The following is a 17,010-nucleotide window of genomic DNA, read 5'->3' on the forward strand; positions in this document are numbered from 1 at the left end:
CGGTTTTCATTTGTTTACAGGATTTATTCTGACCGTGCAGAAACTCACAGTTGAAAACATAGAATATATACATTTAAATTCCCCCCCTCCCCACAGGATAACACTTCCATCACTGCCATATATTATAATTTATGCATATTTACATATAATACATCGCCACAGTCGGGGCTCAGGCATCGACCATGTGTGCAGCCTGTCGCCGCCGCTGATGTCAGTGGCAGCCGCAGCTTCCGGCCACCATGTCTTTGTACTGTTTTAGCACCACGTTCTCGTCATCATCAAAGTAGAGCAAGTTGATGGAGAAGAGCTTGTCGGGGACGCAGCACGGCGTCTCGATGCTTTTGATCAGCTTCAAGGCGTGAATGATGGACTGGACGGTGGCGTGGTTGGTCGGCCTCATGTTCTGGCCCAGGGGAAAGGGGCACGAGCCCTTGCAGTGGTAAGCATTGTACCCTCGAGGGGACACGATCCAGCCTGACCAGCCGATCTCCTCAAAGTCCACATAGAGGGGGAGGCGCTGGCAGGGCATGGACGCACCCTCTTCCTCGCTGGAGTCCGCAGAGCGGGCAGTGCGGGACGATGGAGCCAGCATGGGGCCCTGAGGCAGGCTGGAAGTGGCCGTGGTGTCATGTGGATCTGGTGAAAGAAGAAAAATGATTTCATATGTCAAAAATACCTGAACGCCCAATAGTGGCGGACTGGCGACCATCACTTGTTCTATCAGAAGCCTCACCTGTGCTTCCAAGAGTTGCAGAGTGGCGGCCATCGTCGGTGAAGAGGACCAACATGGGCTGTTTGCTCTGGTGATGGTGGCGCCCCGAAGCGAAACGAATCAGCTTCTTGTCTATCTGGCTCCCTCCCAGGGTCCGCACCACGACGTGGAGCCCCAGGTTGCTGCCTTCGTCTGACATCCAAGAACGGACCTTTGGGAAAAAGCCGTGCGCGTTAGACACAGACAGAAAGACGCGTGCGCTTGACTTTGGGCTTGCTCAGAAATAGTGACTCACGGCTTGTGTGATGGTGAACACTTCCCAGCCAACAGAGTGCACGGGAATGAGTCGAGAGGAGAGCAACTTCTTATCGTGCGTGTTGTTGCCTCTGCTGGTGTCCATTATCTGATAAACGCTGACCTGAAATCAAGTAGCAGAGGTGGGGGTTACAATCCCACCTAAACCAGAGGCGTGTGTGCGTGTGTGATGGTGATGTGCGCATGCAAGAGCACAAACCTGGCAGAAATGGTGTCTGTTGAATGCCAGCGTGGTCTGAGGCCGCAGCTTGAAAAGATGCAGCTCCGCAGTGAGAATCTTCTCCGTGCTTGCAACCGTGGACAGGTTGAATCTGTACTCCACCTGCTCGCTGCGCACTGCAACGAAAAACCACGTCGTTACAGATCAGGGGGCAAAAAGGCGACGGGATTTGCGTCATTCTGCAAGTTTACGCATCAATCTGAGCTTACGTTTGTCAAAGAAGCTGCGCACAGTGTTCCCCTCCAGGAGATACGGGTCTTTGGTTACGCCGTCCACATCGGCAACTGTGTTGTAAAGATCAAGCATGTACTGGGGAGGCTGCTTGTGCCCGTGGATAGCGGGAGGGTCCTCCATTCCAAAAACCTCCAACAGTCTCTTGATGGCCGCCGAGCGGACTTCCTCGGGCTCGTTGTCGATGGTGAAGTGATTCTCCAGGCTCCGGAGAGACGGTCGTGCGCCGCTGGTGCGCATCAATGCGGCGAGGCTGATCAAGAACATCAACATCTCTAAAATTTGGGGAGATCCCTGGAGCATCCGTGTCCTCGATCCGGAGTGACTGCTGGGTCCTGGAAGCCCGACTTTTTATATCAAATGCTGCCGTTCAGCCTTCAGCGTCTTTCAAAGCCTCGGTAAACAGCAGTAAAGATGCTATTTGGTCGCAAATGTAAATCACCAATCAGCGAATGTAAAGGGCGACTAATGGCAGTGTTAACAAGGTGTGAACCCGAGTGGAGATTTTATTCAAGCCCTTTGTCTCCGCGTCTGGCGATGCGTGTCCAAATAAACTCAATCCAGCCTTTGGAAACGCTGCAAACGCACCGAGGAATCAAAAGCAGAATATCACGTTTTCTCTGGTGGGTCGTTTTATAGTACAGGAATGTGGGGGAGATTGCCGGATCGGCGCGGAGGCTGATCTCTTTGGGAAGTGTATTCACCCCGAGTGGTTAACGACCTCCACATGAAGCCATTAAATTAGATAATGGGCGCACTGTCTTCAGGTGGAAAACCAATTATTCCGATTAAGAGCCGGGTGACTCTGGTTGCACATCGCCCGATTTACATAACTGCTTCTCCGGTTACAGCTGGATAATCATCCCTTTTATTTACACTTTCATTTCCCCCGTAGGAGCCCCAACCAGACTGAGTAAACCAACTAGTTTAATACTGTAGAATACCTTTGAACGGAAGCTTTCAGTCAGAGGATTGGTCAAATTGTTATTATCCATTTATTTTCTCAGCCCATCTCAAGTCTTTGTCTGAGAAGCCATAAATTCCCCTCTGTGCCATTTGGTTACTTTAATCTTTGCGCACAATTACGCACAAGCGCAAGACCGAAAAAAACTTTTGTCTTCTCGTCTGTAACAAACAATTAGGAGATCAAAGTTGTTTTCTCACATTTATGGCGCCTTTAAAGGAAGCCATAAAACTCTCACTCTCACTCCAAGCGACAGACTTGACACGTCGACATTAAAATCCGGAGCTGATGGGCACATGTGGATTATCCATTTTTAAATCGGATTTCTTCTCCTCTGAACAGATACCTTGATGGATATTTTAGTAAGCTTCTGATTATGTTCCTCAACCAATCTCCAACTGCTTAGCACTCAATTACCAGTGATTGTACTCCATTGCTTATTATTTTACTTCTCACTTGTTATTACATTGATCTGCTGTAATAAGACAGCTTGTCATTTTACTGAGGGAAGTACCTTTCAAAGTTTATTTTTTCACTTATGTTTCTGAAAAATTTGTCCAAAGTGCAACCGAGGAGCGTTCTTGACAAATGGTTCATTGTTAAATTTATTTACAAAATTAGCAACTTTACATATATTACATATAATACAATAATACTTTAGGGGAGGCCAGTTGAGGCCGATGATCAGCAACCATGTGAGAAGACACTGGGTCTTGTTTCCCTGCCGGCCGTCTTCATTTGTGGCACTTGCAGGAGGTGATGGAGAGGACGGTGCGCATCTGTCCATGTTGATTCAGGAAGCTGTGGCTCTCGTATCCCTGAGGAACGCAGGAGCTGGACTGCCTGTCAGACCACAAGCGACAGATTTCTGGATCAGAGGGACTCCTGAAAGAAAGTCAGCATTCACATGGAATGAAATCATTTGGATCACATTAAGAAACAAACGCAGCCAAATGGATAAGGCAAACTGGCCAATTTCCAGATTTTGTTTTCAACCGATTGTACCAGATGTATCTGCATGCAGCTGTGTTCCTTTATCGAGATACTAAATTTAATCTATAGATACGAAAGACTCTATTAGGTTGTGGATTGTGCTGCCATAAAATATTACAGTGGATCCACATATAGCAGGAAGTCTGTCAATAAAGGTGGATGCTAACAGATAGGAGACTTTTTGGAGATACGATCATCTAAATGCTACTTCAAGGAGAAAAGGGAGAATCTGTGAGAGGAGTCGTTGCATTTTGTTTTAATCTCAAAACAGCTGGCAGCACGTGTTGCACTCAGTGTGAAAATCATCAGATAATTGTTATGAGAGGAGCAGAAGTATGTGTTTGTGTGTGTGTGTGTGTGTGTGTGTGTGCGCGCAGCAACTGCGTTCTGACTTACCTGAGAAGACATCGGTTTCCTGTAGTGCAGCCTCCCAAACATCTGCCCACATCTATTTCCTGTGGAAAATTAGCAACACAGAGAAAGGCCCATTAGGTCACAGCTGCTCCCAAATATTGACCCAGTTGAGCTGGAGGCCAGCTGTCGTTTAGCATGTCAAACTGCTTTGATTCGACACCTGCGGGGACCATTTGTGTTTGCACTGCTTTCACACCTCCGGCAGAGTGGAACACCGGTGGTGCCTCAGTCAGAATCATTATGGAGGGAGCACCTAAGATGACCCCGATGCTGCAACCGCAAACCAAGACTTTCACAAAAGTCTAAACCCTTGTTTTTCCGAATCTCTGTCAATAATTTCGGCCTCGGATCTGCCCGTCAGCCATTGTGTCTTGTTGCAGGACTTGCTGGCATAAACCAACACACATCCTGGTGCATTTCACACCTGCAGGACGTGCGGTGCCAGCCTGCGGTCTGCAGATTAGCTTAATTAAGTGCTGTTTTCCACACGAGTATCCGATGAATAAAAGATACTTGATTACCGTCTGGCACCCGACCAGACCTCATTTCCTCTCGACTTGATTATAAAAGGGAGTGTGAAACCCAAACTCCCGGAGTGTCAAGTATGTTGTGCTCACTTGCCACAGAGGCCAGTTTAAGACATTCTTGGAGTTTTGAGTGTTTGAGGTGACAGATATGAAGAGAAAACATTTATTGCATGCTTTTAGTTTGCACCTACTTTCAGCCTCTCCTCTTTGACTCCATTTGCATGGTGGACTATTTCATAGTAGTATTCGATAAACGGGATCCGGTAGCAGCTTTCCTTCAGCTCACAGGCTGTGACAGTCTGAATCAGATCAGATTTGTTGGGGGTTTCCACCAGAGCAGAGTCAAACTTGGTGGGCAGGCAGGAGAATCCCTCTGTTGATGATAAGGCAGGTTTAGAAGATGTGACAGGGGGTCCCCCCCAAACACACAAATGGGTCAGATGTGTTTCTTACTGTCCTATTTTTCAACTCAATCTGCAACAGAGATGACTGAATTTACAGTATTCCTATAAAAGGTTCCTACTTTAGTGGTAAAAGGCCAGGAGACATGAAATAATGCTTCAACATGGTCGTTTAAAAAAAAAAAATGTTAATGATGTTTTGTGGGAGACACTTTAGTAAGTAAGGTTTGTGCTTTAAATCTCCATGAACTCATTTTGAATTATCCATCCATCCTTTTGAATTATTGATTTAAAAAAAATCCCAACTTTATACTTTTTAACATTGCACTTGTCATTTCAAGTTAATATTGATTTGTGACACTCTATTCAAAAGAGGGACCTCTCGCTTCATAGTTTTACTGTCTGAGTCATTGTCGAATGCTTCTCCGCACAGACACGCACGCACGCTCACACGCACCCGCCCCCCCCTTTGATTGGGAGCATCCTCCGACGTCGATGACGGTCTCGTACGGTGTCTCGGCGTTGTAGGTCCGGAGCGCTGGGACGCGGATGCACTGGGACAGCCTGAGCTCGCAGTGGCACTCCTCGACCACCTCGACCTCCCGGCCCCCTCGAACAAAAGCACCCGGTCCACTCGCATTCCAGAGGGCTCACACATCATGTTGAGGCCGCAGGAGGGAAGCTGGCCCAGCGGCTCCGGGCTCTCTGGGGCTCCGCGTCTTCCCAGCTGTCATTAAAGCACAGATTCACACGTTTTAGACTGTAGAAAGTGCCGACATATTATTTACTTTTCTGATTATGTTTCTGGACAAAATTTGCAACAGACACACAAGTTTAATGGCGTCATCATAGCAGAGCAACAATTTCAGCGTTACAGCGCGCCCTTGTGGTCACATTTGAGAGCGTCACCTACTTTTTTGCTCCTGAGAAACTCCAGCATGGATGAGTGTTTGGAGTATTCCTGCTGTCCTGTTTCAGGGGAAGACCTGGGTGCTGACCCACAGTGTGACCTGCAAAGTCCCACATCAATACTTACAGGACTGCCAGAGATGTCTGGAGCGAGAGAGAAAAAACACAGTATTATTTGTGCTGTTGCTTTCTTTCTTTCTCTCTTTCTAGAATTTTTTAAAAAACTGACAACTAAGCTACAGTTGGAGGGGTGCAGATTAATGTCAACATGCACTTTTTTTGTTCCTTACCTTGACCGATGTAAACAAAGTGACTCTGCCTTTTGCAGCACATTCTCTGTGTGAACAGATTTCTGTGGTCTATGTGCCTGCACGACCCTCCAGTTACTAAAAAGTACAAGACAGACATGAGACGCACTTTAGACACCTTAGCTGAAACAGCAGGAGCTTGGTTTCTGAATAGATTTTTAAGCAACATAGTGTTATAAAGGATTAATTTGAGATAATTACCTCACGTTCAATGTCAGGTACAATAATGAAGGGAACCATGTTCCCATTAAAGTAATATTAGAAAAACCTTCATTGGCAAAAGCACAAAAAGGCTTAGAATAGATAGAAACTAGCTCACTTGATTTAAATATTTCCATGTTCTTAAGGTTCTTTTTGCTTTTTTTGGCATTGAAACAATTGAATATTTAGCAAAATGATGTAAAATACATCCAAGCGTGCTGTCTCAGCATCACACACTCTTCTAGCAGCTTTCTAGCTTGAGATCTTTGCAGCCACGTGGGAAAACAGTACTTACAGATCAGAGCAAGGGCGCACAGGAGAAGGAACGGTTGGGGAACGTCCATGCTTGAGTCTGACTCTTCTCCTCAGCTGCCAGATCCTGAGTGTCCCGCCGTTTGTCTGATGCCCCTGATACTTATACAGGATCCAGACCTGCAACGGTCTCAAAGTGGTGTGGAGCCAGAAATCAGTGAGAGCTAATCAAATTTCAACGCCCAGTGTTTTGTGGGATGGAACTGTAACCAGCACTTCAAAGGCGCCCTCTCCAGCTTTTCTGTTCTGCTACCAGGAAGACCCCTGTGCCGAGTGTGTCGACAGGTTCGAGCTCAGCCTAATGAAGCGCTTAAGTAGCCTCGGGCCATTAAAGTGTCGCTCATTCAAAGGCATTAATCATCTTTTATCTCAGGGGGAAGGTGTTTTACACCTCAGACTTAAAACAAAACCTGACCCAAACACATAAACAGGATCAGCATGGGGGCCCCGAGTCTCTCCTTGAGAAAACTCCAGCACCTTTGTGTTTATTCATCGTGACGCCAAATGGCCCAACCTCAGAGCTGCCCTTTAGACCTCAGCTGCTTTGCAGAAAAATGGGGGGATTAGAACATGCTTGAAATGAAGAAGAGTTCGGATGGAATGAGCTTTTCAAACAAAAGCAACAAACTTCCTGTCACTGGGATGTTGTCCTTTTGCCGATTTGCCAATCAGAGCTTTAATAAGGTGTTAGTCCATCTTTGAAGTGTTGATGACGATCCCCTCATTTTCACCGGGATCAACGGATCATCGTTCTCAGCTCTCAGACACCCTGATTAAGGCGTCGCCTGGAACCAGTTTCAGTTGTTAATTCCTTTCACAAAGTTGCCAACAGATCTTGAAATTCTCTCCAAATGCTGGCAAATCCAGGATTACGTGATGATTAATTGATTGAATTATGTAGATAAGGCGTGAATAAAACTCCTAATAATGAGCACAGTTGGATTTATTATTGATAACATCAAAAATATGATATAAGTGAAGTGTTCAACAGCGTCCATCAATTCTTTGTTAGTGTTGGACCTGATCCTGCAGAGCAAATCTCAACAGCTGAGGAGCAGTCAGACCGTTTAATGGACTGTTGTGAAAAGAGTGACTGAGGGGATTTTAAAACCATTAACTGACATCTGTAATCTGTCATTCCTTTATGAAATCTTGGAAACATAAACTACACGCCAAAAGCCATCAGGGATTTAGCTCGATCAGAACAACATGGACGATATTAACCGACCCAGCCGCACAGTGGGGACATTCACCTAAAGACCTAAAAAATGCTTTGGACGTAATAAACCATAATATATTAGGGAATAAACTAGATCGGTATGTAAACACTGGACTGGATAAGGAGTTATTTATCTAACAGCATGCTTGTTTGGACCTGTGGTGTCCCCCAAGGGTCAATGTTGGGCCCTAACCTCTTTTTAATGTACATTGATGATGTTTACAGTTGGAAACCTCAAATTAAACAAACCAAATTTTCTAAATACAGAGTTAAATAAAGCAACACCGACACAGGATCACGAATGACTCCACGTTCTAGGTTTGTTCGATCTTCCATATTTCATTTACTGTACGGAAGTCTGGGACAATAAATATTTAAGTTTGACACATCCACTACTTTTACAAACTTAAACATTTGACAAAAGAAAGCAATATTAGTAGGATATGGGAAATTTGCTTCAATCAAAGTGAAAATATTCAATGATATTGTGGAATTTCAGACACAAATCCTATTGAAAGTAAAAAACATTCAAATATGTGTCTATTAAAAGGGAAAGGGTGGGGGGGGGGGGGTCATCATTTAGGGGGAAAATTTAATTACAGAACACAACAAGGAAAGGTTAAGTAAGGAAAAGTTTTTTTTAGTTAAAAATATCATTATTATAGCCTACTATTCAAATATTACTGATTTATTAAGAAGGGGTGGGATAATATAGGTTGATTCAGATTCAGATTCAGATTCAGATCCTTTATTGTCCCACACGGGGAAATTTACAGTGCAACAACAGCAGCAAGAGCACTCAGAGAAAAAATAAGATAAAATCAAATAGAACAGGATTTGGAATATACAAAGAGGATGTATATTTACAATAATCCAGATATTGGATATGGAAATTTCAGTTAATACTTTATTTTTATTCTGCACTTTGAATTATTTATGTATTGGGCACATGAAAGGGGAGGCAGTTTCAAAATAGATAATAAAATAATAAATTAAAATAAATAATTTAATATAAAATATACATAAATCTATCAAATGTACTTTTTTTTACAAGTTTAAATAACAGCAATACTAAAAATCCAGATACCTTTAAAATAAGGAATCAGAATTGTTCATCATTTTCTAAGTTTTGATGCAATTCCTCACCTTTTCCTCATCATGATCAATGTACTCATCATTTCCTTTGGTCCTGTTATACTAGAGGTTTTGCTACTCATGCATCAACTGGTTTCTTTTTTACTGTAACTTCCCTGATTTTCAAACCTCTTACAGCAGACAGTGTGTTTGCTTACAGGCTGCACATGCTGAGATACTGTAGCTGTAATTACATATATGGATTATGGACACAGATTATGCGCAATGAGTGTGTGACAATCCCCTGCATCCAGACACTGACAGCCCATCCTGTGTGTGTGTGCATGTTTGCAAGCTGTCTGACCTGGTGACTGTCCGGTGACAGGGTTAGTGTCTAGGTTATGATGTCACCTGGTCAGTTGGCTGCAGACACTCTCGCTTCCTGAAGATCCGAAATGATCCGAAGAAAAGCAACACACCCGAGCACATGGACGTGCCGGTTGAAATCTCTGACAACCTCCTCGTGACAAACGCCTGTTGAGTTACACCATTGTGAAATGTCCCATCAGTCTCACCGGTGGTATAGATTAACGTTAGAATGATAATCCCAGCAAAGTCTCTTTCAGTGTCAGGATGTATGGTTGTGTCTAGAGGTTAGAGTGGCCTCTGTAAAGCTTGTCTATTGTTTGTCTGAGTGGGAGGAGTCCAACACTCAGATTAGAGAGCGTTGCGCACGTGGTGGCACTTTACACCCCAGGAGACAGTACTGCAGTAAACAGAGCTGTCTTACTACAGCAGCATTGAGTTGGGTTTTAAATCTTTGCATTTTTTTTTTTTAATTCCTTTTAAAATTTTAAAAGGTGTTGTCATTATCACTGTCTTTTTCTTTTCTAAAATCACCAAGAAGTCTGATCCAACAAGGAAACATCTTCTGGCAATAATGTATCTAAGCAACAGGAATAACATCCTCGCCACAGAAGAGCGCGAGAACATGAAAAGGAAAACACGTGAGTACATCCGCTTCCTTGGAATTTCAGGATTTAACCTTGCAACATGACCAACGTGTGTCACCTCCTTCTTCTCAGGGAAGGTGCCGCGCCAGGACGATATCTTCACCCTGATGGAGACAAAGGAGAACGCTGCAGAGGAGCTGGAAGTGACACGGCACACGGCGTTCCAGAAGGCCTGCTATGACCTGACACACTCGGAGAGGGCGATGAATGATCGCACGGTCGGACGCAGAGTCGGCCTGTATGAGCTGAGGGGAGTGATCGGATCAGGGAACTTCTCCCAGGTTAGATTTGGAATTCATGACCTGACTAAAGGTGAGACAAACTCCCCTCTTTGCACTATTATAGCTGCAAATCCAAAAAATAATCACCCCTTATCACAATTGTGCTTACCCAAGCTTCCCTTGTGTTTAAGGTTAATCTTATTTGAGATTAATTGACTTAAGGCCTACTATTTAATGTCGACATAATCAAATCTGTTCTAGAGATGCGGCAACGCATCTGTTATAGCATTGAAAAAGCAACACTTCCCACTTCCACTGTTATGCAGAAATATAATTCTAGATGCACCAATGTTATTTCTTTAAAATAAATAAAGCGTTTGTGTCGAAAATGGAACTGCATTCTTCAGTTAAGCGACAAAATGTCATCTTTGCAATGTGTCACCTATGTACCCAGATCACCTTTTTCTGTAAGCATCTTAATCTGTTGCTGTATCCATCTTTAAATATTTTTTTTAATGTACATTCTACTTTAAGCCAGCGTAACAAATATTTGAGGCCAAGAATATGTTGGTGGTCTGAATCAGTCAGAATGTCACTGAAAAACACACGAGAATAACGATGCCAAAGCACAATCTCATCGCAAATCGGCAAATTGTCGTCATTGTCCCCTGTGTCTTCCTCTGACAGAAAGAGTAGCCGTGAAAGTCCTGGACAAGACAAGACTCGACGAGCGATCACAAGACCTTTTCAACGCTGAAGTCGCTTGCATGGTGAAGCTGGCTCACCCCAACATAGTCTGCTTGTATGAGGTGGTGGAGACGCTGAAGCGGCTCTACTTGGTGATGGAGTATGCCAGTGGGGGAGAGCTCTTCTCCCGGATCAGCACCAGGGGGCGCCTGTCAGACCTGGAGAGCAAGCTGGTGTTTTCCCAGGTCCTGTCTGCAGTCAAGCACATGGTAATTCTCCTGCAGCGTTCAAGTCAGCAACATGATCTGAGCTCTTTGCTGCATCCCAATCCGTATTTTTCCTCTCTATCTTCTTCCCAGCATGATAATAATATCGTGCACAGGGACCTGAAGGCGGAGAACATCTTCTACACCAGCACTTACTGCATCAAGGTTGGCGACTTTGGTTTCAGCACATTCTGCAGCCCAGTCGATCTCCTTCATACGTTCTGCGGTTCTCTACCTTATGCGGCGCCGGAGCTGTTCAAGCAGAAATGCTACGCGGGCCAGTGCGTGGATCTGTGGGCGCTGGGTATCTTACTGTACTTCATGGTGACGGCCACTATGCCGTTTAAAGCTTCCAACACAGAGAGGCTTCGAGGATGCATCCTGCAGGGCTCCTATGCCATTCCTGACTACGTCCCCATATCGTGCCAGGAAATCATTAAAGGCCTTCTGAAGCAGCTTCCTGTGGATCGCCTCACGGTGGCACAGATCATGGCCAGCACTTGGCTGAGAGGTGTTGAGTACACTCAGGCCCACCTGGCGTGCAGCCCTACGCCAAATCACCTGGTCGATCCTTCCCACGTCTTAAGCACAGATGATTTAAAATTAAAATCAGCCCTGGAGGATCTTGGCATAACTGAGATGCAGCTCCTGAACACCAGTCTGGACTTGAAAAACCCCATTACAGGAACTTACCGGATTTTGGTGCACCGCATCCAAAAGAGGAGGTCCACAGAATCTCTGGGCCACAGGAGCGACTCTTTGAACAAATGCGTGTGGCGAGCAGACAAAAGCGTGCTAAACAAACACCGCTCCGTCGTTTGTGTCATCATGTAATTTATTGGTTCAAAGAACATCTTCAATGCAGGCCCGTTTGGATAGCTTGTTGCATTTATGTGATTTATTGGTGTCCTTAAATGGCACAGTTTTTGTGTCACTTTATTGGGAGGTGTATGACATTAGGAGCTGCTTGCTTAATGCATTTGAGAAAGTTACAAAAATGTCCAAGGCTACAAAATTTACATGTTTTTTATTAACATGTGTTTGATTAAAAGCAGAATGGAGGCATTGAGGAAATGTATCAATCGTAGCCCAACAGGAACAAACATTAACACTGCTCTTTCACTGTTCTCACACTTGGAATTAGTTAACAACTTCCCGACTCTAATGAAAGGCATTGCTCCTCACGGAGAGATTGTCAGTCAGATTTCTGTAAATTAGTAACAAAAGTACTAGAATGTGGATCCTGCAACCTTTCGATCCATTAAAGTGACCTAAAACGTTTTTGTAGATCTGCCTGACCACCTTTCAAGTCTTGTCCATCATCATGAGTGACACCTTCGCAAACATATATCACATTTTGAGTATAACATTGTAAATAAAGATTACTGATCAAGAGGAAAAGAAGATATGATCTGACACCGCAGAAAACGTCATTTTAAAATAAATTTATCTTTAAAATGACTCCTTTCATATCCGCAGGTGTTTGGTCTTCACCTATACTTCTAGTATTTTGCTCACATATCATATCACAAATGCATCGTCAAATCGTCTCCCTTAATGTTTTTCTCCCGTTATAAAAGGCAGCACATTGGGCAGCATTTTTGCTATCACAGCTAGCATCAACTCATCTTTCACCCATAACAATGATGCTTCTGTTAATCCCATTTCATGCAATTTGAATGTCCTCTTCCTGGTAATTGTTCGGATGAATTTGTCTGCCAGAATGAAATCAGCTGCCAGTGCAAATAAATTCCACACCCGAGCAAAGCAATCCTTTACTGTTTTAATAACAATTGACTCTGGTTTATAGTGGTGCCGAGGTAAGTTCATGGCTTTGTTATTACTGTTGCATTAGCACAGACATGTGCTGTTAGAGTTTTGTTATTGCACTCATGATGAAAGCCAGAGTCTGCATGACATTCATGTATGGGACCAGTGTCTGCTCAGAAAGCCTGAGGTGCATTAGTCAGGCAGAAATTTTAACAGCGAACTTGTCCCAGCAGTTCTCCCGAGTGCCCATGAAGATGAGACCATGACAGATGTAGACTAGAATGAGTCACATTAGATTAAACTGATAAATTAAATCAACATCACACTTAAAAAACGGTGGGAAAGGAGCCACACACACCAGTAGATCTTGCACTGAGGGTGTCGGGGTTATTAAACCTTGTGGAGATTTTCAGATGGATTTCCCATCTCAAAGTAGAATGAAACTGTTTATTAGAAGTAAAAAAACAACAACAAAAGAAACAAATGTCCACCTAAATAGGGTGCATCCATTATAACACACCCCCTTAAATTTGGACTGGTAAAAATATGCTTCTTGACCTGTTTAAGATTATTTTGTTGCATTTTATTGGAGAAATTTAAGTTAATCACAGGATAACTCTGCTATTTACACAACCAAGATGGAATATCTACAGTATAATTGTCTTTTTTATTGATAAACTTAAGGTTTTATTAGAATATAGAATAAAATTCTCCATTGCAGTGATGTGGATTACAATTTTTTTTTATTTTGTTTTTTTTTACATTTTGTACTTAAAAGATTTTGTATACATCTGATTACATACGGCAAAAAACAACATTCACCTTCCGTCACCATGAATGAAAAAGCTTATAGAATTCACAGTAGCTTACAAAGAAAGACAACAACTTCTAAATGAGTAGCAATGCGGCCTGCTGCTGAATTATAGGCTTTTATGTGTGCTGGATGGTGTCCAGGCTCTATCAATGTGGGTACAATAAAACATTCCTTCTCGGGTTTTTCCATCTACTTTAATGCAGGGAAAGCAAAACTAACGTTACCTGGCCAGTAAGACATTATCAAACTGGTTTTTGGCCTTGGCAGGACAGACTATTCAGCCATATTTGGTCATGAAGCAGGAAGTCGCCCTCAGCCTCGTGTTGTAATTAGTAAACGCGCTGTAATTACAAAAAAAAGGAATAAAATAAACCAACACAACTGATGACTTAAACACAAACTGACAGTTATAATCGTTGATGTAGGAAATAACCACAGAGAATATCATCTGAGCGTAAGTGAACCTGGGGTGTCGATGTGCTGTTATTGGTCATTTCTATGAGATAAACAAGCATCTCACAACTCGCTTTCGGTTCCATTTTTACGCTTTGTAGATTTTACGACCCAGCGTTAAGTGATAATGGAAATAACAGTAAAAGTAGAGCTGGTTGTTTACAGCTCTGACTTTGAAGGCTCGAACATGAGATTGATCAGACTTTTCATTGTTCTAAGCACGGAACTTATATACATTTCCTGTAAGCCCATGTGGGTCGTGGGAATGATCCACTCACCTTCACGGTTTTGCTGCGTCTTTTCAGTTTCTTCTGATCAACGACCCTCATGAGGTCAGTGACCCACTTCTCTTTGGGGTCTGAGCACCTTATCCGCCCTTTGCCCGTGGTGAATCTTGGGTGGGATGGGGAGAACAGGTGTCAGTTCCGTGTGAGACTATGTGTCATATTGAACCAGTTCAGATTTGACGTGGATGTTGGTTTGGTCCGTGTTTACTTACATCACAGCGAGGAGATTGCAGCCTCCATCGGGCACCTGCCACCTGTAGTTTATAACGTGCTTCTGCATCTTAGGCCTCATTTTTTTCGCATATTCCATACAACAGTCGTCATACGTCCCTGAAAGTCAGAAAACTACTCATTAGGGTCAGCACCCTCCAGTTTGAACATGTTGATTCGGAAGTTTTTTCACTGAGATCTGAGTAAACACAATGATAAAGTCATAAAGCTACAAAATAACGTCTAATTACTCTCTCACACACACAAACACTGTTGTTCTTATGTCAATAGCGATGCTGTTTAGTGCATTACCTCTCATTTATGTGACACCACTAACAAAGGTTCCTCAACATTCGTACCTCGTGCCAGTGTCAGGCAGATGCAAGCCGTGACTGTCAGGAAAAACAGCGCGCTGACCCTCATGCTGCTACAACGCTGAATCAAAGACGTGAATGTTTAACGGCAATCGACCTTATCGCTCCTCGGGGTTTGCTCTTCAGTTCCTTCCACACCTTCGCTGCTCACACTTGGACCAGGAACACTGAAAAATGAATTGTTCCTTGTCTGCTTACTGCTTTAACAGCTCTGACCTATAAATAATGCCTAGAACATGTAGCTTTTCTTTAAATTAATGGAAATATGTCACCCAATATATAAAATAACAGAAACAAAACAAAACAAAACAATGGAACACAAACTGCTTCCACATTAATTTTAGTTTTTTGGGAGAGACCAGGATCATTTAAACCAAAATGGATAAACTGAACTAGTCAATGTTATTGATAAAAGTCATATAGTTGTGACAAATTGTTTAAACATTAATGTAAATGCTGCTGATGTCTAAACTACAGAAATGTACAAAGCAAATCAAAGGATCTGTATTGATATTCCGTTTACGAGTGACTCACCCCTACTGCTTCAGACGTACCTTTGGATGTTTGCTCATGTCAGGTAAGGGGAGGAACACTTATAAAGTGCTGGTTTGCCACCGATCATATTTCCATGAAGAGAATTCACCTTTGCACCTCACTTCCTCTATGGTCCCCCCCCCTATTTTTTATACATTTCTTTCAACTTTTACCGGAAAGGTGATGACAGACTGAGCTTTTATGTGTTTTTCCCAGTCCAGATATTTCTCTGTTACCCTGCAGAAACAAAACCTGCAGTTGAAGCCAGTATTTTCCTACAAGCTCAGGCACATGCTTTATTTCTTGAAGTGTTAAAATGAAATGCTGCAACTGTACGCCGGCATGGCTGATGTTGAGATATCGTTCATTCTTCCTGCTTGAATGCAGACTTTAAGAAATCTTTATTAATCTTACATAACATCTTCTCAACCCACAGCCAAAGGATAAAAGGGGAAGTTTTGCAGACAATTAACCTAAAAATAGGTTTGAATGACACAAAATAGTTATAAGACAAGGAGCAGACCGGGTACCTGTCACCAGATGTGTTTGCTAAAGTATGTCTGATGTGGGTTTACAGTACTTTTTGCTCCCTCAAGGTTGTCGGTTATTCCCAAAAGGTCTATACATTGTTAAAAGTAGAAACTGAGTTTCACAGCCTATACAACCATTGTTTGTGCTATTTACAAAATGTAAAAAATAAACTCTCTCTCTATATATAGGGAATGTGCAATAAAAACATAAGCACAGAATATAAAGATGAAAGGTAACGTCTTGTGAAATTTTGATTGCATCTGGAAAATCCCAACAGCTGGGACACAATAGATTTTATCAGGCCATAAAGACAGAATCAGAATTACCTTATGTCTCCTTTGGCCTTTTGAGTGGGCAGACGTGTCAATAAATCCAGATAAATGAAGAATGTTAATACCACTAATGTGTGAATCTACTGATAAGAAATATGTAACATCAGAGAAAAGACCTTAGAAATTTCTAGCCTTCATCCCAAAAAGGTGCTGGAGACTTTTGGCTTTCTCTTCATACTGTTAATATCTCGACATGTCTCTTTTTTCAAACCTGGCAAATAGCGCACTAAAGTTAAACAAGAACACTTCCGGTTTATCTCTGGACCGTCCAAGACAGCGGTTTATGCCTCACATCTCTCATGACCACTTGAATAAATGAGTGACGCTCAAGATAACATCGGCTTGGTGGGACATTCTCGGACACGGGTTTACCGCTCTACAGATTATAATTATATAAATATATACCCCTTCATGTATAATACTACTGGGAATTTTGTATTTAGTGCTAGATTCCACACGCATGATGTAATGTGTCGGCTATTTTGACAAAGAAAGATCCACATTAACAACCTTTTTATGACTTTTATTCTCTGTGTTTGGTTTAAGTTCAATCTTGCTTTGAGGTTCTGATTTTGACTTGACTCTTGGACGTTAGATGAACTTGTCTGTCAGGGCAGTTAGAGGAGTTTGGTTTAAAACCACTTGTCACTGATTGCATCTGGCGTAATAAAAGCTTTTTCTTTCAGTTCTTGCAAAAGGGCTTCCTGCCTTGTGATGG

General features: G+C 42.9%; 4 protein-coding genes across 5 annotated transcripts; 1 reads left to right on the plus strand and 3 right to left on the minus strand.

Moving 5' to 3' along the window:
• Positions 1-3: 3 nt before the first annotated feature.
• Positions 4-2,133, minus strand: admp (anti-dorsalizing morphogenic protein). Its single transcript, XM_057057427.1, has 5 exons — positions 1,457-2,133; positions 1,227-1,363; positions 1,008-1,130; positions 734-923; positions 4-636 (listed from the first exon to the last, which is right to left on the minus strand). Exons 1-5 carry the CDS (start codon positions 1,779-1,781, stop codon positions 212-214), a joined length of 1,200 nt encoding a protein of 399 aa, XP_056913407.1. The 5' UTR covers positions 1,782-2,133; the 3' UTR covers positions 4-211.
• An 896-nt stretch (positions 2,134-3,029) lies between these two features.
• Positions 3,030-7,975, minus strand: pnhd (pinhead). The gene is given in 8 exon segments (XM_057057428.1): positions 3,030-3,327; positions 3,832-3,890; positions 4,568-4,749; positions 5,235-5,384; positions 5,387-5,504; positions 5,691-5,830; positions 5,977-6,072; positions 6,491-7,975. Coding segments are annotated over 8 exon segments (945 nt in total). The 5' UTR covers positions 6,540-7,975; the 3' UTR covers positions 3,030-3,176.
• Positions 7,976-9,440: 1,465 nt separating this feature from the next.
• Positions 9,441-12,754, plus strand: LOC130539394 (serine/threonine-protein kinase NIM1-like). Its single transcript, XM_057057706.1, has 4 exons — positions 9,441-9,807; positions 9,886-10,125; positions 10,722-10,990; positions 11,081-12,754. The coding sequence occupies exons 1-4, from the start codon at positions 9,741-9,743 to the stop codon at positions 11,819-11,821; spliced, it is 1,317 nt and encodes a 438-aa protein (XP_056913686.1). The 5' UTR covers positions 9,441-9,740; the 3' UTR covers positions 11,822-12,754.
• A 729-nt stretch (positions 12,755-13,483) lies between these two features.
• On the minus strand, positions 13,484-15,578 carry ccl25a (chemokine (C-C motif) ligand 25a). 2 transcript variants are annotated; one of them, XM_057057521.1, is made up of 5 exons: positions 15,430-15,578; positions 14,881-15,062; positions 14,524-14,641; positions 14,303-14,417; positions 13,484-13,912 (listed from the first exon to the last, which is right to left on the minus strand). In XM_057057521.1, the coding sequence occupies exons 2-5, from the start codon at positions 14,942-14,944 to the stop codon at positions 13,901-13,903; spliced, it is 309 nt and encodes a 102-aa protein (XP_056913501.1). In that variant the 5' UTR covers positions 14,945-15,062; positions 15,430-15,578; the 3' UTR covers positions 13,484-13,900. The 2 variants fall into 2 exon arrangements, with proteins under 2 accessions (XP_056913501.1, XP_056913502.1); XM_057057522.1 differs by having other exon boundaries at positions 15,450-15,472.
• Positions 15,579-17,010: the final 1,432 nt, after the last annotated feature.

Source organism: Takifugu flavidus, chromosome 15 (assembly GCF_003711565.1).
Source record: "Takifugu flavidus isolate HTHZ2018 chromosome 15, ASM371156v2, whole genome shotgun sequence".
Lineage (NCBI taxonomy): Eukaryota > Metazoa > Chordata > Actinopteri > Tetraodontiformes > Tetraodontidae > Takifugu > Takifugu flavidus.